Genomic DNA, 26,038 nt, shown 5'->3' with positions numbered 1-26,038 from the left:
AAAAACGTCATCACCCTACTGTTCAATTTTTAACTGCAAATAGGAAAAATCACACCACTATTACTCTACTACAGACAGGCCCTGAACCCCCAAACCCCTCAGAGACCTGCTATATATATATATATATATATATACACACACACACACACATAGAAGCAATAGTTTCTGTAAGAGATGTAAGCGAATCCCAGCCTGAATACGTGAATCTCTTAAGTGCTTTGAGACCGAGTGTAAGCCTGATCCATTCAGGAGTTAGCGCTCCTCACACACGCTCTGTACATTTATCATTACCTATCCAGATTTGTGCAGAACATCTGGGAGAGGAAGCCCCTGAAGTGCTGCTGAGGGTCTTACAGTTGTTTCACTATGGATATTTTGTCAGTGTTGTTTTATATGGATGTATATGGATGTCCTCAGGTGTGACACTAACCAAGACAAAGTGACACAAATAAGAAAAAACACCACCGACCTCGTTGTCGTGAGGGGGCAGCTGGTTCAGGAGCTGTTTGATGCGATGCTTCTCGCCGATGCTGTTGACGTAGGGCACCTTATCCTCTGGCAGGAAGCTGTAATACTGGTGAACCTGCCACACACACACACACACACACACACACACACACACACACACACACACAGACAGACATAATTTAAAAAAAAAAAAATTAAAAAAAAGCATAAAAGCTTTTTGTACAAGTTTTTTTTAACAGGCAATACATTCATAATACAAATTAAGTTTAAATGATGTTATGTAATAACAAAAGTTTGGGAGAAGGACCACGCCGAACTCTTCGTTCTAACTCCACCCCGTATCAATCAACCGTCCTATAAATACCTGCCCTAACTAACTACCTCTCGTGACGAAAGTTCGCAACCCACCACGTCCCCAACAACCCCCTTTTTCTACTCTTTCACTTCTTATTAAATAAAAAAGGGGGGGGGGGGGTATAACTGCACGCTTCGTCAAGCACGCAGTTCCCTCCCCTTTTTCTTCTTTCTCTACTTCTTTAGGCGTGGTCCGCACTTAGCAAAAGACCCTATTTTAGTGATCTATAGCACATTGATCAATTGCAGAAAGTGCTGATGGATTTAGGTGTTGTTTATTGGAGTTGGTGTGTCTTTGGTATGGGCGCACAAAGTACACCTTGCACGACTTGAAACGCACAAAAGGCATGTAACAATTGGCTGCATTAAAAAAGGGTGTGTTTTATGGGTACCACTTTAAAATAAGATTACCTTCATAAAAGGTTTATAAATGGTTTACAATTAGTTTATTAATGGTTACTAATTAGGTTGTAAATGCCTTAAACATTATTAATAATCAGTTATAACACATGAAAGAGTAGAAAGGGCAACAATATAGATGGCTATGGGTTCACTATTTGTCAAACAACAGGTCATTGTTGCCCTTTCTACGTATGTTATAACTGATTATTAATGATTTTTAAGGCATTTACAACCTAATTAGTAACCATTAATAAACTAATAGTAAATCATTTATAAACCTTTTATAAAGGTAGTCTTATTTTAAAGTGGTACTGTTTTATGTGTAACATGAAATAAACCAATCAGTGTGTCACTTGCCATTCCCTTTAAGAGTCAGGTGTGCTCTGACTTTGGCGCGTTGGCATCTTAGCAACACAGCGCTTTGTGCGTCTCAGTAGAGGACACGGACCTGTGCTGTTCCTGGACTCTAGGAATATTTTAATGGTGTACGGGGGTGTACGATACAAACAAATAAACTGTTGCCTATGACAGTTTGTCATTGCATGAATCTGTATGGCTCTGAGACTCTTAGGCTTCTCATAAAGATCACAGTCAATCTGGACCAGCTGAGAAGTTCACACCACATTTTGAGGATTTTCTTTCCTTTGCCTGCTGTGGAAGTGTATTTATGTCTGCTGTGATTGTTATTTTTTCTGTTTCTGTTGTAAATAGCCTTAAGTTTGAGAAAGACAATAAATAAACTGAAAGATTCTCATTCCAGAGAACATTTTTCTCTTTTACCCATCTTTATGTATCCACAGCAGAAGGTGGGTTCATTTTGTTCCAGAGCTGTTAAATCCTATTGAATGCCTCCAGTTTAAACCTGATACTCTATAAAAACAAAACAGGTCAATAAACCATTTGGAGGCTTAAACGGTTCTTTGTCTAGGTGAACTGTTCTTCAGATTATTGGAAAATCTTTAAAACAGGTCCTACAGTCTTTGTCATCTTTCTCAATTTCAAACAACACTTTTTTCAGTATTAAATATAACTTTCTGCTTAACCCTTGTGTGGTGTCATTTTTCATCAAATGATACTAAAAAATATATTTTTTATTCATTGGCATTGGCTCATTTTTTGTGAAAAACATATATCAAAACACATTTTCAATAAACACACACTGTACACCCCCCTCCCCCCCTACACATTTATATTACATACAGTATGTTTGGCCAAGGGCTAATAAACATTGCTTCATTTGTAAATTTGAAACTAAACAATATTTCTACTCATATCTTGAGCTTAATTCATTTTCTTTTACATTTTATAAAAAAAAAAACTAATAAAAAAAGAGTAGCACTTTTTGAAAGAAATGTAACATAAGAAAGGTAAAGGGCAAATATTAACCATGTAAGCTGTTTATATTGCTTGCAGTTTAGGTAAAGCAAGCATGTGTAAAGCATTTTAATGTAAAATTGCTTAATTTTGCTGAATTAAATACAAGTAACAAAGTAAAAAAGTAACAAAAATATGAACAGCACACAAGGGTTAAAATGTAGTTTGTCTTGGTGGAAAATAAGACTAAGAATAAGAGTTTATACAGCCTCTCATTTTTGACTCAGACCATTTTATGCAACCGCTGTGATTTTCTGTTCACATCAGCAAAATAGCTGCTCGCTTTTTCTTGACAAGGTTCTCCATGTGTCTCAGCAGTCACATTTCACTCAAACAAAAAAAAAACAGAATGTGAAGCACAAATCCAAGGACATGTTGATGATGCATCACACTGCTCTTCGTTCTACATTTTCCCTCTCTTTCTGTTTCTCTGTCTTTACAGCTGTCTACAGCCGCTTCAACCTTGTCCTTGTTCAGAATGCCTCAGAGTCATTATACCAGAAACGTGCAATCAAGCTGTCACGCCCTCAGAGAGAACGAATCAGTGTAATTTGGAGCTTCTCTTTTCCCTCTTTTTTGTGGGAAGATTTGGGACTAAGTTTGGGTCAAGAAACAAATTTGCAGATTGTAGAGTTTAGAAGAAAAGGGTCTAAAAATGTTTGCTACAGATGATTTACTGTAGGAGTGTAGGGGTCCTTTCAACAGTGTACTTTCACACCTAGCATCAGAGTTCATGAATAAATCTTTACTGTGGGTGTGGTGTTCTGGAAATGTGGTGTGTTCAGGTACATTTCTGGCATATTGCTATCTTAGTGGTGAAAAACACAGGTGCTCCACTGATTAATTTAAACCTTGACAACAGTCAACAGTCAGACGTCCATACCTATCATAGCGACGCAGGTGCGCCTTGCATGCGCAGCGAGTGTATACCCCCCACTTGTAAAACTAACATGAGCATTCTAAAACTTGACAAGTTAAATAAACTCAAACTATTTGAGGAAACGGATTGCCTTAAACCATTTAAGTTTAATAACTCAAACAATTTGAGCATAAATATTTTTTTAAATGAGTGTAAGTAATTATTGTTATGTAAAATTGAGTAAATCAAGTGACTTGTACTAATCCTTGTCGGGACTGGGGACAAACACAGTATGCAAATAGATTTTGCCAGAAGCCGATGGAAAAGAAGCTGTTAATAGCAACAGTCTAAACTCATTTATTATAAGATGATTCAACTCAAAAGATCTCCATTTGGATGTATAAAATAGTTGTGCCAATTAATATTAAGAGACATCATGAAATTAAACAACAATTTGAAAAATCTTAGTTTACACAACACTGTCAAAGATAAAGAGAGTAAGTCAATTAAAATGGTGTGTAAATGAAAATAATCAGGAAAAAAGTATTATTTAAAGAGGTATATTTCATTATTTGTTTTATTACAGAGTCTGTGGCCCGTGACTTCAAATATATTTCTTCTTCTGGCCCCCAACAAAAAAAGTTTGGACACCCCTGATTTAAGTTATGTTAACTTAAGTAGTTCAGTAAGAAATGCAGTTAGGTTTTACAGTGTGGATATACTGCAGCACACAGACCCAACATATACATCAACAATAAACTGAATACTAAATAAAATAGCATAAATGTTCCCATAAAAAAAGCTGCTGGCGCACCTTTACAGTTCTAATGAGCAGGACAGTTTCCTCTTTTGAGAAGAGCGCAAGCACTGCGCTGCTGAAATAGCAATCTGCCAAAGTCAGAGCGCACCTGGCTCTTAAGCAAGTGACACAATGATCGGTTTATTTCATGTTACGCCCAAAACAAACACAGTCATGATTAATTAAGAGAATTAGTACATGCCTTTTGGACGTTTTGAGCTGCGCAAGATGTACTTTTTTCTGTTGTTACAATAGCAAAGACACACAGACATGCCCTAAATCAAGCTGCATGGTGCACGGTTGACGGCTCACCAATAGATCACTGAAAATAAGTCTTGAGCTATAAAACATGGACTTTAAGCAATGTTTCAGCAAAAAAATAATCTCAACAGTTTTACGTGTATTCAGATATAGCCAGTCACTTATACACCACCATGGGTAAATTCTGATTTTACACTTTTTTTAATTAAAATCAATTCAGGATGCTACTCATCAGCTGATTATCAGATGATTATCACATTCATTCACTGTGCTAAAATCCTCATAGCTGCATGCAGATCAGGCTAGACAGAGAGATTAGAAAAATGGCATTAGGGAATAAAACGGCAACTCTGTACTGAATATGTAGCAGGAATTACATTACATGATGATTATACTCATAATTACATGGGTCACTATTTAAAGCGTCACCAAACTCAGTCAATTTTGTCACGTGATTAATTTGAATAAAAAACATATTGAAGTTTCCAGATTAAATGCATGTGTTAACATGTTAATGATGACAGCCCTACTTCAAATATCTTGATGCAATATACTTCACCACATGGCCCAGGATTACTTTCACCAATGTGTGGTCACTTTAAAGTCATTTTTTTTAGAATTCTGGCAGATTTAAATTAGATAATTAACACAGAGATAATTTAACACTCACAGGAATTCACCATTTGTGCTGAGGTACGGATGCATTTAGTCTAGGTGAAATATTGTGTTTCATTAAAATATTTTAAATATTATGATACAATATTTGTATAATATCGCCCATAATATAGTCCTTTTTACAGTCACTTTGTTCAAGATGCTACCAGATTTGTTTGAGATCATTTGAGATAATTTACCACCAAGATGAATCAGCTATTTGTGTTCAGATGCTGATGCTGATGCAAATCAAAATATTGTGATAAATACTGTATGGAAGGTTTTGAAAATGTCTTTACATATCATTAAATAATATTTTTTTTACAATATTCCCACCAATGATTGTTCCATTTACAAAGTCACTTTTTATTAAACTAAGGCAGATTTGCATGATATAATTTTAGATAGTTTAACAACAACATGAATCAGCCATTTGCACTACTGATGCATTTTGTCTAGGTCTAAAAATATCACAATAAGTATTGCGCATCATAAAAATGTCTTTAAATATTGTGATACAATATTTGCATCATATTGCCCACCTTGCTTCCATCAATGTTTGGTCTTTTTACAGTCACTTTTTTAGGATGCTGATAGAATAGTCTAAGATAATTTGAGGTAATTAGACAGCCAAAATGAATCAGTTATTTGTGTTCAGATACTGATACATTTTTTATGTCTCAAAATATTGCAAATGTTGTTTATCATGGAAATATTGCAAAAAAAAAGTCAAAATATCATATGGCTCAGGTCATGTTCACTTTGTTAAGGATTCTGACAGATTTGTATGAGACTTACGATGTTTATGATAATTTAACACCAACATGATTCAACCATTTGTGTTCGCATGCTGATGCAAGTCATATATATACACTATAAGGTGCACTTAAAATCCTTTAATTGTCCCAAAAAACACCAGCGCAGTATTAGCATTAACTGCTAACTATGCTAAGCCTTAGGTCCTTTGCCGTTCAGAGGTGAGTATATCGGACTGTAGCCTGCTGCTAACCCTGGCTAGCACTGCTGAAGCATTATTAGCATTAGCTGCTAATCGCGCTAAGTGTCGTTTACAGGTATTATTGGCCTGGCTAATATCTCCCTGGCCTACCGGAACACTCAGGGTTCCTCAGTTTAGTGCTGTCAGGTGGCATTTACATCCTGCTAGCACTGTGGTTAGCAGCTAATGCTGCTTAGTGAAAATCTGGAAATCTAAACTTACTGTAAATTAACTGAAGTACTGTGTAAATTGACTTAAAAAAAAAGTTTTTTTTTTAAGAATAACAGTTTTGTTTATTTAGGCGCCACAGCAGAGAGACCTGCTGAATTAAAAGAAAAACATAGAGACACCCCTGTTCCTTACTAGTGTCGCATAATGCACATTATAATCCAGTGTGCCTTATTGTATGAAAATAGACAAGAAAATAGATGATATTGTAAAATGTAAAAAAATATCCTTAAATATCTTTTTAAATATTTTTACCACATTGCCTATGATGCTAGCAATATGTCAGCATCCTAAATAGCATATTCTCATGCATTTAGCTGCACATTTTTTAGGATGCTGATGATGCTATAAGAATTAGTAAAAACTATCAAAGATAGTTGATAGATAGATAGATAGATACAGTAGATAGATAGATAGATAGATAGATAGATAGATAGATAGATAGATAGATAGATAGATAGATAGATACTTTATTGATCCCCGAGGGGAAATTCTTGAAAGAGATCATTTGTTTGAGATCATCGTTTGAGATCATTTACCTTAGACAACCAACACAAATCAGTCGATGTGCTCAGATACTGTAAACCAGAGGTGGATATAAAGAAGGCACTGTCGAGCACTCGGTAGGCTGGATATTAAAAATGATAGTGCGAGCTGAAGGCAGACAGTGTAGGCACGTGTCTGAGCATTTGCTCTGTGAAAAGGCCAGAGCAATTTCTATAGCCGTCAGAGGGAGGGGGCGAGAAAATCACTGTTATCTCAGCAGGAATTGATTGTACATTAAAGCTGCAGTGCATGAATAGAGGATGAGGCAAGATTCAAATGCAGCACCCTCTCTTACACACATTTATATACATGCAGACTCCTCATCCTGAAGCATAAACTCTAATAATACTAATACTACCTCATTTACTGACAAGACAATTATACACCAGCTGAAATGACAAGAGTGTGTGTGTGTGTGTGTGTGTGTATCATCTTCCTTATCACATACGTTATAAAGGATCAATGTGAGGATCAATTAAGCAGCATAATGATATAAGATAGCAGATAGAAGAAGAGAGTGCATGCATCTTTCTCTCTCATCGTTCCACTCAGCCGTGATCTGTGTTATCTAACGCACCTTTAGCTTCTGAGACATTTCCTCCCTGAGACTCTTTAAACGAGTGTCAGGATGATGATGATTCTGGATAAGACTCATTTCCTGCTGGTGTTTGTGAATGTGCTGAATGTGTGTGTGTGTTTGTGTGTTTGCAAACACACTGTATCAGGGCCTGGTCTTTGGCTTCATTTCTATGGAAGCTCATAACTCGGCTCTGTACCGGTGGGCTGTTGGAGGAGGACTAGCTGTATCCAGGCAACCGAGGCCCGGTATATTCACTGGGTGAGGGAGGTAATTGGTTTGGACAGTCTGAAACAGATTCTCCCACCTGAGCTGTGGATTTCTGCAGCTCCTCCAGAGTGACCATGGGCATCTTGGCTGCTTGCTTGACCAGTGCTCTCCTTGCTTGGTCTGTGAATTTGGGTGAACTATGGCCATGTCTTGGTAGGTTTGTTGGGACAGTTGTAGAATACTTTTCCGGGTTAATTTTTGGGTGATGGATTGAACAGTGCTCATTGGGATGCTCACAGCTTGGTATATATTTGTATAACATATCTCTGCTTCTCCATAACTTCCTTGGTCTTAATGATGCTGTTTGTTATTCACTAGTGTTCTCTAAAAAAACACTTAACTGAGGCCTTCACAGAACAGGTGTATTTACACTGAGACTAAATTACACACAGCTGCACTCTATTTAATAATTAAGTTAGGACTTTTTAAGGTACTGAATTGATCATACTGATTGATTTGATTTAGGGGTTTCAAAGTAATGGGTGCTGAATACTTTTGCACATTACACTTTTTAGATTTTTATTTGATTAAAATGTAAAAAAAAATGTGTATCATTTTCGTTCCACTTCACAATTATCTGCTACTTTGTGTTGGTTTATCACTTAAAATCTCTAAATATATATAAAAATATATTCACTCTCCTAAGATTTGAACTCTTGCATGGCATGCATTTTTTTATTTCTCTTTGCTATTTAGGCTAATTGGCACCTGATTAGTGTAAAAACAAATAATTTAATTTTTACATGATGTAGTTTTTGAGAAAAATTATGTCCACATATGAGGACTGTAGTTCTATATTTCAATAGAACACATTGAATTCATGATTAGTAATGATGTGTAAAAGATGTATTTAGTGCCTGAACACAGCAGCATTATACACAAGATTGTGCCCCTTTGAGCAATATCAATATATATCAATATATATCAATATATATATATATATATATATATATATATATATATATTGATATAAATTGATATTGCTCAAAGGGGCACAATCTTGTGTATAATGCTGCTGTGTTCAGGCACTATCAGGCAATAAAAGTGCTGCTTTAATAGAAAAAACATAATAAAGAAAAGAAACATAAACATTTACTGTATTTACTGTTCATTTAAATTTCTGAACAAAATGGGAACTGTAACATGTTAAACACTTCGGCCACCACTACGTGGCAGTATAATGGCCTCATAAGAGGACACCAGGCCTTTGTAGAGCAAAATTTAGTGTTGTGGTCTAGACATGCCAGGTCCTAGAAGATTCAGTTTGTGGTTGTAAGGTGACAAAATGTGTTCAAAAAGTCCAAGGGCGATAAAAACTTTTTCAAATCACTGTAGCTTGTTTTTTTTTTTATTCTATTTTCTGTTTGTTCTGTTATTTCTGTGAAGCTTTAAGGATAATGTTTGTATAATTGCTTGTTTGCAGCCGTGATCTGTGTTATCTAACGCACCTTTAGCTTCTGAGACATTTCCTCCCTGAGACTCAGCTTTAAACGAGTGTCAGGATGATGATGATTCTGGATAAGACTCATTTCCTGCTGGTGTTTGTGAATGTGCTGAATGTGTGTGTGTGTTTGTATGTTTGTAAACACACTGTATCAGGGCCTGGTCTTTGGCTTCATTTCTATGGAAGCTCATAACTCGGCTCTGTACCGGTGGGCTGTTGGAGGAGGACTAGCTGTATCCAGGCAACCGAGGCCCGGTATATTCACTGGGTGAGGGAGGTAATTGGTTTGGACCGTCTGAAACATTAGCTGATAACGATGTGACTCCGCTGATTAGCGATCTCTCTACGGATGACACTTTTTAATCAGGGACAAAAAGCACACGAGAAAGACAAAGCGAGATACGGACAGAAGACAGCGAGAGTATTGAACTACGCTCTGCGTCTGAAGCTTGGAGGAGAGACGGCATTCTAAGTACGTCCGTAGCTATTTAGCAGAGTAGTTAGAGTGGCTTGCAAAAGTATTCATACCCCTTTCCTTTGAAACACCTAAAAAATAAAAAAAAGAATCCAGAACAATTAATTTTAAACTAATATTACTGAAACTCCTGAGTAATCTAATCAGCCTTAGGTATATCTGCTGCAAACGGCTGTCAGAAAAGTCATTAACATACTCCTCAAAACTTTTCACATTTTGCCTTACGACCTAACAACCACTTAATTAAACAAACATTTATTTGATTAAATATGTTAAGAGATAGACCAACACAAAGTAGCACATACTCTAACTACAGTATGAAGCCTAATGATAATTATGCATAGTTTTAATTTTTTTCAATAAAAATCTGAAAAGTGTCAGACTTGCAAAAGTATTCAGCTACCTTAACTCAATTAATCAGTTTCACCTTCCAGCCTTGTAATTTGTTTTATTACTGGTTTTATATTTACCATTTTACCTTTTTATTTTTCGACTCAAGTTCTATAATTTACCTTATTTTATAATGTTGGTGTTATTTTAGTTATTTCTTTAATTGTGTTTATATTTTATTATTTGAATTATTGATCTCTTTATTGTTTTGCTTTACATTTTAGCCTAACTGCATATCCTTAATTCTGATTTATTTTATTTCTTCTTAATTAAATCTTATTTTGTTTGCTTGTTTTTTTTTTCTTATTTAAGTTTATTTTTCAGTCCCTTTAATTTTGTAAATGCTCGGCTGCATTGAAAATGAAGGTTACCCGCAATGTATTACCAAGTGGAAATAAAGGTTGATTGATTGTACCCTTTTTGATTGAGCAGGTGTGAAAACAGTAATCGCACTCAGGTGGAAAACAAAAGAACCGGACCTGCTAGAGGAGGTGATCTCGGTCTGTTCCCAAATGAAATCTAAAGCGGTTCGCTTGTGGTGAGAACATCCAACATGATCTGGTGTCAGTCCGACTCATCTATCAAATATACTCCTTTTGTTTGAGCTAAACTCCTGATAAGGCTCAGTATAAACTGATATATTAGCCATATAAGGCTAATTATCACAGCTATAAACAAACACTATCTCTTCTGCTCCATGCTGTTTACACGCACTGTGTGTGCTGCGTTTACTACTCGCAGCCTTGCAACTCCGTTTACTATTTGTACATGTGCACTGTACGTCCTATAGAAAACACTGTGTTTGAAAGCACAGCATTTTCAGCGTTCTGTATTAAAACAGCTTTAAACTGTGCAGATATACGTGCTGAAACACAGAATCTTCTCTCTATATTTACATTCTTGATCATGCTTTAAACAAACAAACTCATTAACTTATCCAGACCATAGGAATCACCTACAGGTGTAAAAACGGCTGAGTGAATGAAATCTCAGATGGGCCATTTTTGACCCCTGTTGGCCATCAAAGGATGAATCTTATTCGCTTTCAACAATGATAACTTTTTAGCGTAATTGTGTGGAATGAATGGAAATGTGTGTGTGTGTTCTATCATTTCAGCACAAACAATTTTGTAAATGGCTTTCCATTTTCCCCCAAAACTCAAAAAACACTCACCAACAAAACATTCATCAACATTCAGCATTCAGAAATGATCATTGTCGTCTCACAAAGCTCAATACTGAGCCCAGTACTCATCTTCCTTATTAATGATATTAGTCTTCAGGTCTATACACACCTTTTCTGCTGATGACAACAATTTATTCCTGATTTGTTTCTGTATAAAAGGCCATATGGAACTACAAATAGCAACACTCTCTGAGCCCTTTAATGGACCCCCAATTTGGCCCTTAATAGCTGAAATAAAATGTGCTATTTCCTGTAGCCTGCTTTTTTTTATTGAAGGCTTTTACATCCGTGCCCTATGAGGACATCAAATTACACACCTCCTCATACATCCTTGGGCAAAGAATGACATGTAAAAAGTTATTTTTAAAACAACAAGTGTGGAGACATGTTTTAATATCATCAACCACTCTCTAAGCCAGGTGTCGGAAAGCATGTATGCATGCGGAAAGCAAGCGGTAAGCATGAAAACATCTGGCCTGTGAGGCTGTTTGAACTATACTGAACGATAATAAAACAAACAAACCAAAAAAAAAAGCCTCTTTGGCGAGCTTTTGTTTACATTCCTCCCCTTTTCCTTTTTCTCTGTCTAGGTAGTTATTGCCTTCAAAGGCAGCTCTCTCGTTCGGCAGCATTTTAATCGATAAGGAATCTTAAAAGGCAGCACACGTCATCACGTCTAGCACATTGTGCTTGTGGGCTCTGTTTAATTAAAATTTAGTAATGTTGCATTTATTTGGAAATTAAGGTTTAAAGCCTACAGTCTGGATGAAGATTGAAAAGGCAGAGAATCTAAGGTGTCTGAAGTCCAGTGTGGCATTTTTACTCGCTGTTAGTTTGCCATGGGAGAGAAGTGTAGTTCAATGTTGTTCCACAGTGTTTCATCAAGTCCAGGGTCAACGCAGCCATCAACCTGGAGATTTTACGGAGATGCCAATTTCCTTTTCCAGCAGGACCTCCAGCAGGTAACTGCCCACAGTGTCAAAATTACTACCAAAGGGTTTGCTGGCCATGATATTACTGTTTTAGCCTATTCTCCGACCTGAACCCCCTATAAAGAACCTGTGGGATATTGTCAGGAGGAAGATGAGAAACACCAGATCCAGCAGTTCAGACAGTTTGAAGGCCACTATCAAAGCAAGCTGGGATTCAATACAATCTCAGTAATTCATGGTGAAAGAAAACCTGACCCAGTATAGAGTGTATAAATGAAGCTCTCTATTGTTGCTGACTGTTTTATCTCAACCTTTCGTGAGTCGTATTTAGACCAGCAGTGCTTGGAAGTAGCGTGTTTGCAGTGTCATCCCTTCTTTTCTCTTCCAGAGCTCAGAGGTATTACCTACTGTCACTTTCACTCATTGATATTCTAAGTGGTATTACACAGTCTGTCAGGGATGTCTAATTCTGCAAATCCTTCTTGGAGCCGCCGACCTTGAGCAATCATCATTTAGTTATACCGTGTCGGTGGACTTTAGAACTCCTCTAACCTCTGGTGGATTCTATAAAATGAATTTCCAATGGAAGCAGTACGGTGAAGAGAGTCAGGAGGACTGATTCCAACATGTGCTCACTGTAGATTATTGATCCTCTGCTTAATACGATTCCATATTCACTACCAGTCAAAAGTTCTGAAAGACATACTTTCTTATTTAAAGGGACACATATGGAATTATGTAGTAAACTGTAAAAAAGTGTTATTCCTCCATATTAATCCCCTGTTCTAAACCTGATGAACTAAGATGGTGATTTGAGGTGATTTGGGATGAGCTGGAGCTTCACTATTGTTCAGCACCTTCAGAAACTCCTTCAAGATGCTGAGAAAACTATTCCAGGGGAATCTACCTCATGAAGACACTGAGATTAAAATACCAAGAGTGTGCAGATCTGTCCTCAAAGATAAATGTGAAACATTTTCTGGTTTGTTGAATATTTTTACTGTTTACTAAATAATTCAGCCTATGTTCCTGTATAGTTTTAATATAGTCTTCAAGTTTATAATGTAAAAATCATAAAAAGAAAGAAACACACTGAATGAGATGGGAGATGTATCCAAATCTTTGACTGGTACTCTAAATATTTTCTCATTGTAACACTGTACAAAGTACCATCTTTTTACACTATAAACTGCACTTAAAATCCTTTAATTTTCTCCCAAATCGTCAATGAACCTTATAAGTGTGTCTTATGTATGAATTCTACTCGTCAAGTTGTAAGGAGCATTAAAGCCACTCTGCTTAAGTACATCTTTATACAGGAGTTTCAGTATAGTTCTTCTGTATCGAGGCTGGAATAGCATTAGCATTAGCCTCTATTTCCCCGTTTAGAGGTGAGTATTATCAGCCTGTAGCCTGCTGCTAACCCTGGCTATCACTGCAGGAGCAGTTTTAGCATTAGGCGCTAAATACAGCGCTAGCTCATTTTCCATTCAGAGGCGAGTATATCGGACTATAGTCTGTGTGTTTAAAGTGTTAAAACAAGCTACGTAGGATGAACCTAATATCACCCTGGCTCACTGGAACACTCAGGATTCCTCAGTGTAGCACTGTCAGGTAGCATTAGCAACCGCTAACTGTTAGCCCCCTAATGCTAATGCTCCAGTCTTAGTGCTGGAGAAATTTGGGACTCTAAGCTTACTGTAAATAAACGGAATCGCTTTACTCCCCAAAATAAACAGTTGTCAGGAGAGAAATCTGTGTAGATTAACATTCAGCACTAGTTTGACTTTAAAAGAAAGTCTTTTTTATTACAGTTTTGTTTGCTTAGCTTAGCTTTACTTAACTTAGTTAGCTACCCCCCACCACCACCCAGCGGCATGACCTGCTAAATTAGAAGTTCCTTATAGTTTCTCTTAAAATGCGACTTATAATCCAGTCCTTATGTATGAAAATAGACCAGAAAATAGTTGTTTATTAATATAATATTATATATCATATATAATTAATATTATAATATAATATTATAATCCGGTGCGCCTTATAGCGCAAAAATGCGGTAATTGAGATAGCTTAAATATTATCCATACTTTTCCTTGTTTGCTCAGCTCTACTAACTCCCCATGTATTCCTTTGTTATGGGTCATGCTGTGTTTTTGGTATTACAATTATTATTTTCTATTTAGTTTTATAGTTAGATTTTGTTTCCAATAGTGATGGCAAAAGTGGGGCTTTAGTGAGCTAAGTCAAATGAATCAATTGATTCGGAAAAAAAAATGATCCTGTAAGGCGTTTGAATCATCATCCACCACAACGACTGAACCTGCTGGACAATAAGAATCAGGCACTTTTATGCTTTAAGTTCAAAATGATTAACAGCACTAACACTAACAGCAGATCCAGGTCTTTTTTGAGATCCTTCCAGGTCCTTCACAAATGCTAAAGGTTTGACAAATTATGAGAAATAAACAATAAAGCAATGCAACATGTGTGATTTTTTTTCCTCCATAAAAAACCTGTTACAATATTTTGAATCACTTTTAAAGTGTGTCAATGTTGTTGCAGTTCTGAGAGCAGAGATCAGATTTTCACATTAGGGGACAAAACATTCTGAGCTGCTTGCACTTTATTTGGTGCGAACCTAAACCCTCAAGTAGATTTGAAACGTTTTGAAACTGTGTGAAGTTATGAAAGCTGTTTTGGGACAGTCATGTGGATTTTTCTGTTTAGACACAGACTTTGAATCAGTGTATCAAAACACTGAGATTCAAATGACTCGATTCAGATTGAATCTGAGTTTGAAGCTTGAGATCACTAATCAACACCCCTCCACTGTGTGATCCGTGCTTATATACAGCTTTTAAATGAACACATGCTTTTTATATAAACTAAATAACATCATTTTTTTTCCCCATTAAGAATGAATATGGTGAAAATGTCTACTGTACTCCTGCTCGTCTGATGTACACCGTTTTGGATCATATGCTATTTCATGTTTCCAAAAACATTAATAATTTAACGTTGTTGTTTTCCACACTTGTTTTGTTTCTTACTCTACCTGTTTAATCCTATCCCAAAATCTAGAGTTTAATTTGCCCCACAGCCACCAAACTGCACGCACTCATTCAGTCCAAGGCCCCAAGTTCTCATCCACAGCTACAATGACCCACACTTTTTTTTACTTTTTTAATCGCGTGTTCCTTCCTTTCACTTTAATTCATTTTCGACCACAGCCAAGGCCTAAAGTTTCATTTGCCTGAGAGCCACCAAACTGCAGGTTCTCATTTCAGTGCAGATCTCCAAGTTCTAATCCACAGTTGTACTGAGTCACACTCATCTGATTTTGTTTTTTCATCTTTTGTTTATCTGTGCTAATAACTGTTCAACTTACACATTTCTATCTAATACTGATATTCAACAATAAGCTATTATGATATTAATCAGTGGTGTGCAGTGAGGCCCTTCTAACCCTTCAGAGAAGGGGTGACAATAGGTGCATTTAAATCATTAGATAATATTTAATCAGGAAATATATATAAGAGTTATTGTAAACTATAAGCATATATTTTATAAATTAACTAAAATAAACAACAGTAAGTAATTCAAAGCATTAATCTGTGTTTTTCAGTTGCTACAGGACTCTTATCTGACTGACAGCGGTTTTAACCAATCAAAGCTTTTTAAAATAGCTTCTGCCACCTTGTGTCTGCTGGGGGACCCTTCTTCTGATTTTGAGAAGGGTGTAGTAATAAGTATATTAGTAAAGTTGCAGGACAATCTAACCAATCAGAATCATGATTTTCACTACGGGGACGGGGCCATACTGTCTAACCCCTTCTCAGCGCTCTATGCGTTGCTTAGTGTAAAACGGAGCTTATGCTGGATTAGTTTAATAGTTAGCGAACTATAATGGAATTGCAACGGTAAATGAGACAAATATTGTATCATATTATATTAAAAAGCCTTTTTAAAGGCTGCCCTTCAATGTGAAACTAATTCACAATGATAGGTCGTCTGACTGGTGAGTTTTTGTGTGTACTTAATGTTTTGGCTGACCTGGTGTCTTATAGGCATACAAGTGAGTGCTATGTGTTGGCCAGCTGTACTTGTAGGAAAATTAAGCATTGATTTTGTCGTTTGTAGCTGTTGTATTTTTGGGCTGTTAATGTGCATTAAGCTCATAGAACGAGAGAGACAGAGAATATGTATTTTTTTATGTAATTAGTAATTTATGTGTAAGTTGGCCGGTTGAGGGAGGTTTTAGGGGGGCCCTAAAGGTGAAAGCATAAAGTTTTTGTTGGATTTTTAAACAGAGGTTTGTCTCTGATAGGCTAAAATGTTTAAATCGCTAACAAAAGTTTAATAATGAAAATATAGATCCCTACCAGTAATCTAGGTGCTAGACTAGTATTGTTGGGTGCTCAACCCCCTACTAAAACTCTGACCCTAGAATCCCTTCTGTACTCCACACAATGTCATTATTGTGGACACTCACTTTGGAATACCAAACATTATCAATTCCAGCAATTATTGAATCCACTCCTTTGGTCTCCCTCTACTACATGATGCATCCAGCACTGGGAAGATGAAGCCGGCTGTTGATGAAACGTCACTGAACAGCTGAATTCACTTACAAAAGAAAAAAAAAACAATTCTTTACTATGTGCCAATTCTGTTATGTCAGCCAACAGACGCTGCACTGGCTAGCACTGCGCTGAGTGATGGGAGGGGGAGGGGAAGGGCCGATCTACCCACAGAGAGCAAGCGAGGCCAATTATGCTCCCTTGGACTCCTGGCTACGGTTGATGGTGCCAATAATGCAGATTAGCTCTGGTTACACAAGACTCCACTACAATGCCATGTGATGCCATGGTTTATTTGATATTAGTATGGCTGTTCTAGTGCATTATTGGTGTGAGCAGCTCTCCTCCCATCTGAGGGTAACGTGCAACATGTGGACTAAGTGTAATAATATTAAACAAAGTGCAATAATAACGTGCAATACTTTTCTTTTTGCAGTTTTGTATACTTTCCCTTTCTATTAATTTATTTACTTTCCTCTGATCCTTGTGTATCCTAAACACTACTTTTTAGTCTAAGCCTTCTCTTTGCTGGATTAACCGTGTTTGACCCTGTCCATCTAAAGGCTTGATCTATCTAAAGGCTAAAGTGTCATCTGTTCATAGTCAATGTACAAAATACAATTTCAGAAAAGAATAACATTCTAGTTAAAGCAAGACATAAAATGTATTAGACATAAAGACATAGACAATTAAACACTACCACATTACTGATTGAAAAATATAACATAACAGAAAGCCTACTGTGTGTATATGTTTTTCTTTTTAAACTACATTGACATGCCAAAAGTCATGGAATAGCAATATGTGAACTCATCATGAAGTGTTTCGTCAGAGTTACATAATTAAATTGTGTAAGTTGTGAGTGAATAGAACTGAACTGAAACTTTCTTCTGGGTGCAACAGTTTATTTGGTGATGACTGTATTTTATTGTAAGCTGAATTTAAAGGATTTTTTTGTAATTTCTTTAAATGTTCATGTTTTTTTCCTTTTTGTCACTGCTTGACACTGAATAAAAAAATTACATTCTGAATTGATTTTTAAAAAATGTAATTGGTCAGGCTCAAAAAAACTCTGCTCCGTATCTGATAAAAGCACTCCTAACGGAATTATCTACCTACTGTAATTTTGTGTTTTTTTTCCTTCTTTTGTTTGCAGTTTCTCTTGTGTAGAAGTGAATTGTGTAGCTGGAAAGATCCTCCTACTCTGCTGCTTTTGTCTCTCATGAAGCTTCTGAATAGGATCCTGCATGTAATTACCTTTTTTGTTCAATCGTGTCTGTAATCTAATCTCTGAGAGCAGGTTCTTCCTTCATACATTAGAAAATAAAGATTTCTAATTGGGCTAAGCTTTTATCTTTAATGAAAGGAACTTTTCATGTAAATAACATGGATGTTTTGTTTGTGAACCTGTGTGAGATTTACGCTCGTATCTCATTTACAAACACATTATTTATAGCATCCTTTGGAAGATGGAAAGCCAATGATGCTTCTCATGTGAGATCTCTCTCTATTTCTGCAGCCATTATTTGAAAAGTATAATTTGTATATAAGCATAGCATTAAATTTGTGTTTGCTTCTTTAATGTTTCCTGGCAAAAAAACATATACTGTTTATAATATTAACAATTTCTCTCATGAATAAGGCCACATTTGTAAGAAACATGCATTTTTGTGATGAGTCTGAGTGTGTGTGTGTGTGTGTGTGATCAGTGGTGTGGGGTCATTCTTTAACACAAGATGTTCCCATTCCATCTGCCCAACCATGAAATGCTCTGCAGCTAATCAGCCATGTTTAACCATTGCCGTCTCCAAGGGTCTCTTTTACACACACAAACACACACACACAAAATTTCATTTTGATCTCTTTCATTTCCAGATTACATGTTTACCACTAGTATTATTTTTTTATTATTTAAATATTGTCTCATTTATTATAAAATCTTATTATCTGTCCCCACAGAGGTCTTTTAGGGACACATATCTTTTATCTCAGCTGGGAATGAAAAAGAACAAGCTGTTCTTTACTCAGGCTGTGACCTGTGTGCATGCGTAAGAATACAGGCTTAAAAAAACATTCTTAGGCACAAATAGAAGAGTATATTCACATCACATCAAACAAATATTAGACCTGCTAAGTAAATTGATCCAATATTACATATCTGTAAGCAGTAAAAGTATGTGAACCTCTAGGAATAGCAGGTATTTTAAAGGTGAAATTAGAGTAAGTTTTTTTTTTCTTTTTAGTCAATAGGATGAACACTCAATTTTGAATGAGTGAAGTAAAATTTTATGTAAAGAACAAGGATCTATCTGAAAAAAGACAGTCTGATCTTCACAACACATGTTTCTGGAAGTGTGTCACAGCATAAACATAGCAAGAGATTTCTAAGGAGCTTAGAGTAAGAGTTATTGATGCTCTTTAGGCTGAAAACTTCTTTGCAAGTTCAAGGTGTGTGATATTCGATGAGGCCACAAATTTCACCAGGGTAACTTCTAAGCAACTGAAGGCCTATCTTACATTGACTGATGTTAATGTGCATGGGTTCACCATCAGGAGAACACTAAACAACAATGATGTGCATGGCATGGTTGCAAGGAGAAAGACACTGCTTGTGAAAAAATATAGTATACTAAGCATTATTATGTTACAGTGCTTTAAAGTGTTCTTGTAGCCACATTATTAATCAGTTTATTTAAAGAGTGATAAAATGAAACAACTTTTTTGTACTTATGTATACTTTAATTACAGTATAAAAATAGTACAAAAGTCTTACTTAAATTGTGCTAAGTGTACTTAACTGTACTAAAATGGAACTATTTTTAATATTCTTAAGTAACATTTAAACATACTACTTCATGTATGTAACTTCATATATTAAATATACTTGCAGTAAAATTATAATACATTTAATATGTATTACAAGTGTATCACTATTAAACACCAGGTATATTACAAATGTACTAAGAATTGATGTTAAATATATTTACATTAGAGTACAAATATGCTTTATGTTCCTGTCTTTTGTAAGTAGCACACTTCTAGTATGCCTAACTGGGTATAAAAATATATTTTCATATACTGTACTACAATTTTTAGCGTGTTACAAATTTACTTTAAAAGTTTCTAATGAGCAGTAGTTATTTAATTTACTTTCTAAAAAGTTGATACATTGCACTTTAAGTGAACTACAGTAACAGCTGTTTTTAACACACTTTGCTAAAAATGTACAAAAGTATATTTGGAAATTAGTATTTTAGAAGTATATTTAATTACATTAAAGTAAAAGTGTACTTCATAGTAGTTTATTTTTTTTAAATACACTATATTGTACTTTTTAAAAAGTGATGATCAAAGTTTACTTTCAAACATTTGATGAAAGCATAATATTATTGTACTTTTTATATGATTTTGGTAAGTACATAAATCTGTTATATTATTAAACTGTTAGTATATTTACAGTATGCTTTGACATTTCTCGATATGGTTTAAGTACAATTAGGTATATATATATATATATATATATATATATATATATATATATATATATATATATATATATATTTAGTTTGCTAAAGATCACATAAACACATAAAGTACTAGAAAAATGCTGTTTGAATGTATAATATAAAAAAATAACTTTAGTTTAAATGGGAAGTATTATGTTTATAAATGTTTGTAAATAAACAAAGCAAACTTTATCCTATCTGTGAAACATGGTGGCGGTAGTAGTATCATGGTTGGGGACTGTATTGCTGCATCTGGTGGCTTGCCACCATTAATTGATTAATGACTTTTGATTTAATCCAGATTATGTCAGGATATCTGCCTGTAGGCTGAATCTTAAACGAATGTGGGTCATGCAGCAAAACTTCTAAGTACTTCTTTGTTTACAAACTTATTTTCGCACATTGGAATCATTTTAATGTCCACAATTGAGAGAACGCTAAACAACAGTGGCCTGCATGGCAGATTATAACCTAAAGATCATATGGACAAACCAGAGTTTAATTTGAACAATATGTTGTGAACAGAAGAGGCTAAAATATATCTTTTTTATTTTAAATCTGAAGTCTTATGTTTGGAGAAAGGAAAAACACTCCATTCCAGAATAAAAAAAAACATATCCTATCTGTTAAACACGGTGGTGGTTGTATCATGATTTGAGCCTGTTTTGCGGCTTTCAGGCCAGGATGGCTTGCTGTCATTGATGGAACAAGGGATTCTGAATTATACCAGTCTGTGGTCTGTGAGCTGAATCTTAAAAGAATGTGGGTTTTGCAGCAAGACAATGACCCTACACTACCAAACAATGGTTAGAGAAAGTGCTATAAAACTAAAAGGTTGGCACTCAGATCCTTTAAAACATACAGCAAAAACATTTGAAGGCAACGAATGGAATGGAATCCTAAATTGCCTTGAAGTCAGTCATCTGGACTGATGCCAGCAAAGCATGACTTTAACTTAATGGAGATAAACAAGCAGCAACTGAACAGCTGCAGAGGAAGTCACTGCAAAGAAAAACAAACTAGAAAAAGAAGAAGAAAACTAGTCTTTAACCCACTGACATCACAGCCCAGCCAACATGCTTGTGTGGGGCTTACATGGTATTGAGAATATGCTTTATTAATCAAACAGAGGATTGTAAAAATGCCTTTAAATACTGAGATTTAATATTTTTACCAGCTCTAGCTTTAAAATTAGACCCCATCATTACAACCCATGTCAGCCTTTGCTTTTGAGTTTTGTCTATTTGTGTATTGTGTTAAATTTTGATTAAGATCAAATAATCAGTATTTGATCTTAATTAATATTTAGCATGATCAATATCCAGGTTTATATTTTTTATCTCAGGTTAATTCTTTTAAGTGATTTATACAGTATGCAACCATGATTGAGATAGGCTTCAAGACCTGTTCTCCTATTTATGTTGGTACAAAAACTGAACATTTAATCAGTATTGTGTGAAATTATCTGAGATATGTGTGAAATATATTTCACACATATGCAATTTAGCAATGGGCAGAAACATATAGAGTCTGTTTTGAGATTAGAACAGGCTAATCGAACAAGTTGAGACCAGTCATCATCTTAGGTCAAGTCAACCTCGAGGATTTGGGTAGAACAGACTGGAGTTTAGAGTGGGGGAAGCTAAAATATGATAATCTGAGTTTTAGACAGAGGAAGTTTAGTCTTATTGTCTTGCATTAGTCAGAACTTTGAAGCCTCTATGTTTGGATGTCGTCTTACCTTAAACTTTGATTTATTTTATTTTATTTTAAAGTATCCATTCTATTCCAAAACCCAGTGGAGGATTCTTTGAATGACCTGGCAAAGCTGTTTTTGGACTGGGATATATATATATCAGGATCTCATTTGACAAAATTTTGTCTAAATCAAAATGCTTTTCCAGCTGCTTTCAGTTGCTAATTGTTACTGGGATCTACTTCCACCTATCTTTTCTTTTTTACTGCATTAGATACAATTTGTTGATGTACTGTGTGGTCGCCTATTTTCGGCCAGTTCCACCTATTGCACAGTTTCCATTTCCTCTCTGCCAATCGAGACACCCTCCTGCTTAGACAAACATTAAAAAAAAAAATTAAATTTGTAAGTAAAAACTATTTGGAGCGTGCACCACATTTTTATAAAGCAACGGCTATTTTCTATTTTTTATTTTGTATGTTGTAATGTTGTATACTACTTACAGAGCCTAATTCTAAATGAAGAAGGGTGTTGCCATGTTTTCCTCATGTAATCAGAGTATGGATGCCTGCACAGGACAAATGCAATGTCATTATACACCCCTGGGAGCTGCTGGATCCCATAGACACACTGGAGAAACACCATGTCTCCAACAGGCGGTGCAGGCAAAGACGCGGCCCACACAATTAATAAGCCCAGCGATTAGAAAATACGCATTATTACACACATTATCAGCCACCAATATCAGGTTAAGATTTGTTATTATTCAAATAAAAGCTTAAGTGTATGTATTTTCCAGTGAATATAGGGTATTTTAAGCTGAAGGTGGCCGAAAATAGGGGACCCTTGTACTTCCAAGTAATGCCAATTCTTGCCGCTTGGCAAAGTAACCAAAACTTTAATTCTTAAAAAAAAAAAAAGAGTTAATCTACACAGATTTCTGCCCCATTTATGTGGGTGAGTAAATCACTTCTGTTTATCTACAGTAAGCTTAAATTTCCACAAATTTTCAAAAACTGTCCCTGTCCAGATATTTATGAACCCACCTGTGTATATAAATATCTATATAGGCCTATATATCTGTGTATGTTGTATGTTGTGTGTTTGTGTTTGTATGGAAGACGTCTTACCTGTTCTGGTTTGAGGCCCGGGGGCACCCACGCATATTCCTCCAGAGCGCAGCCAGAGTCGTCGTCTGAGGTTGAGTTCCTCTGGAAGTCGAACATGAGCTTAGACACTGTCCTCTCCATGTCCAGAGCCATCATCACCGCCTCATACCACTCCCTACTGCGCACAGACAGAGAGGAAAAAGACAGGGCTCATAATGACTAGCCTATAAAACATAGCATGCCAGACAGATGTGACCAATCTGCTCATTTAGAGCCCATTAAATATTCACAGGGGCCTTGAATATGTTTGGGGAGAGAGAGAAAAAGAGAGAGAGGAAAGAGAAGAGAGGGAAAGAGAGAGAGAGAGAGAGATACAGGGGAAAGGATTCATCATCGATTCCTCATTACTGTACCATTTTTAAGTTCACATTCCACAATGCATATTTGAAGATAGCCTGCAGTTGTTGTATCCGGTCCATTAGTCTTTTTCCGTCAGCACCACACTACTTTAATGGCTCTTGCCGTCCAGTAATGATGTTTAGATTTGATTATGCAGCTATAAAAGTGAGTGTACATGTACGACACATGATAACACTTCAAACTGATTTTCCCACAAGAGCATCGAGTTCATTAAATGTTAAGATTAGACCATACACTCTGCTTGACTGATCTGTTTACATCTACATACTGTATACAATGCCATAAACAGATAAATATATAAATACAGCTCTGGGAAAAAAATAAGAGACCACTTAAAAATGAAGAGATTCTTTGATTATACCAAATTGAAAACCTCTGAAATAAAATCAAGAGGAAGATAGATGATCACAAGCCATCAAACCAAACTGAACTGCTTGAAGTTTTGCACCAGGAGTGAGTAGCACAAAGTTATTCAAAAGCAGTGTGTAAGACTGGTGGAGGAGAACATGATGCCAAGATGCATGAAAACCAGGGTTATTCCACCAAATGTTGATTTCTGAACTCTTAAAGCTTTATTAATATGAACTAGTTTCTTTGCATTATTTAAGATCTAAAAGCTCTGTATCTTTTTTTGTCATTTCAGTCATTTCTCATTTTCTGCAAATAAATAAATAAATACATTTTTTTATTTGGAATTTGGGAGAAATATTGTCCGTAGTTTATAGAATAAAACAATAATGTTTATTTTACTCAAACTTTTACCTATAAATAGAAAAATCTGAGAAACTGATTCAGGAACTGAAGTTGTCTCTTATTTTTTTCCAGAGCTGTATAGAAACGTACATACATTACACCTACATGGGATTTTACTGTATAGGGTCTCATTCTTAATCCATAAGCATTGTAATATTATACTAAATTATTTAGTATTTTCCCCCTTTTTGGAGCGTGTTGCCAATTCATCCAGTATGGACAAGAGGACCTGGCTAGCAATCTCCATTTCAATTTTACCCCAAAGGTGTGGTCATGCGGTCTAAAGCGCTGCCACTATGAGCAGGTGGTCGCAGGTTCGAACCCCCGCTCATGCAGCTTTGCCATCAAGCTGCCGGCGCTCAGAGGGAGCACAATTGGCCCTGCTCCCTCCGGGTGGGTAGATGGCGCTCTTTTCCCACATCACTCCTAGGGTGATGTCTGCAGCACAGGGTGTCTGTGAACTGGTGTACCGGAGCCGAAAAGAAGCGGTGGCTGGCTTCACATGTATCGGAGGAAGCATGTGTTAGTCTTCACCCTCCTGGTATGTTGGGGCATTACTAGTGATAGGGGGAGTCCTAATGAGTGGGTTGGGTATTTGGCCGTGTAAATTGGGGAGAAAATGGGAAAAATTAGAAATAAATTTATATAAAAAAATAAAGATTAGGACACAGGTTAAAAGTCTGTAAAGTTTAAACTTTCACACGAAACCACCCCCTCAACCATGCCTTTCAGGGCCTTCCCCGAACTTAGACCATAAAGTTGGAAGCATACTGTCTTAACCATCCAAAATTTCTTGGTTTGCAAAAGCATTAAGATTTTACTGACACTAAAGGGGTTTAGCCAACCCTTAAAATACAAAAAACAAGCCATAGCATTATCCCTCCTTCACCAAACTTTACAGTTGCCACAATGCAGTCAGGTAGGTTACACATAAACCCAAACTAGTCCATCAGAAATCAAATAGGGAAGTCTGATCGTTTACTCCACAGGACATGTTTCCACTGTACCAGAGTCCAGTGGTGGTGTGTCATGCACCACTCCATCCAACGGCATGAAGCTCCCAGTTTTTTGCAGAGGCAGTGGTTATAGAGTCTGTAACTTTACATAGTCTGACTTTACATAGTGGCTGCATCACCGTGGTTCCTTAATGCTTCCACTTTTTATTAATATCACTTACAGTTAATGGTGGAATATCCTATTAGAGTTCCATGCTTGAATTCACTGAGCTCTTTAGAATCCCCCACCCTTTCACTAATGTTATACAGTCAGACTGCATGACTAGGTGATGCTAGGCTTGGAGCTCTACACCTGTAGCAATGGGACTGTATGATCAGTGAAAAGGCTGAAGATGGATTGTTGATTGAAATTCGCTGCATGGACAGAAAATCACTTGCTGATATAGAGATGGACACAAATAGTGTCGCATAAAAATGATACTGAGGGCCAATCAAACAGGTTCTGATCTCAGCAATCAGACAGGATAGGCATGAGAATAGAAATATGCATTTGCATTTAAATTACTCTCTGCGAGCCACAGAAGCAACACAGGAAGAGAAGGAGTGATTAAAAAAGAAAGAGTGAGAGAGGGAGGACACCACCTCGCAGATAGGCCACCATTACCCGAGGAGAGTGTTTATGTACTATCACGATTCTTGGAAAACAGGGAAATTAAACAGCAATTACTGTGGAGGGCAGAAAATTTGGTACTAATTAAAGAGTAATCTTGAAAGGTCTGATGGATCAGGTACATCGCAGCAA

General features: G+C 36.2%; 1 protein-coding gene across 2 annotated transcripts in view; it reads right to left on the bottom strand.

The window, feature by feature from the left end:
• prickle2a (prickle homolog 2a) overlaps positions 1–26,038 on the bottom strand; it is a 97,674-nt gene that overhangs the window by 11,405 nt on the left and 60,231 nt on the right. The window contains exons 2-3 of one of the 2 annotated variants that reach the window (XM_049485733.1): positions 23,129–23,282; positions 470–583 (exon numbers count right to left, since the gene is read on the bottom strand). In XM_049485733.1, the coding sequence (XP_049341690.1) occupies positions 470–583; positions 23,129–23,263 (249 nt within the window). In that variant the 5' untranslated portion in view covers positions 23,264–23,282. Of the gene's footprint in view, positions 1–469; positions 584–23,128; positions 23,286–26,038 lie in introns of both variants that reach the window. The other variant, XM_049485732.1, reaches the window with a different exon arrangement.

The sequence above is a fragment of the Astyanax mexicanus genome, chromosome 12 (assembly GCF_023375975.1).
Source record: "Astyanax mexicanus isolate ESR-SI-001 chromosome 12, AstMex3_surface, whole genome shotgun sequence".
In the NCBI taxonomy this organism is placed as follows: Eukaryota; Metazoa; Chordata; class Actinopteri; order Characiformes; family Acestrorhamphidae; genus Astyanax; species Astyanax mexicanus.
Note: the sequence above shows the minus strand (reverse complement) of the source record. Positions and strands in the feature narration are given on the sequence as shown.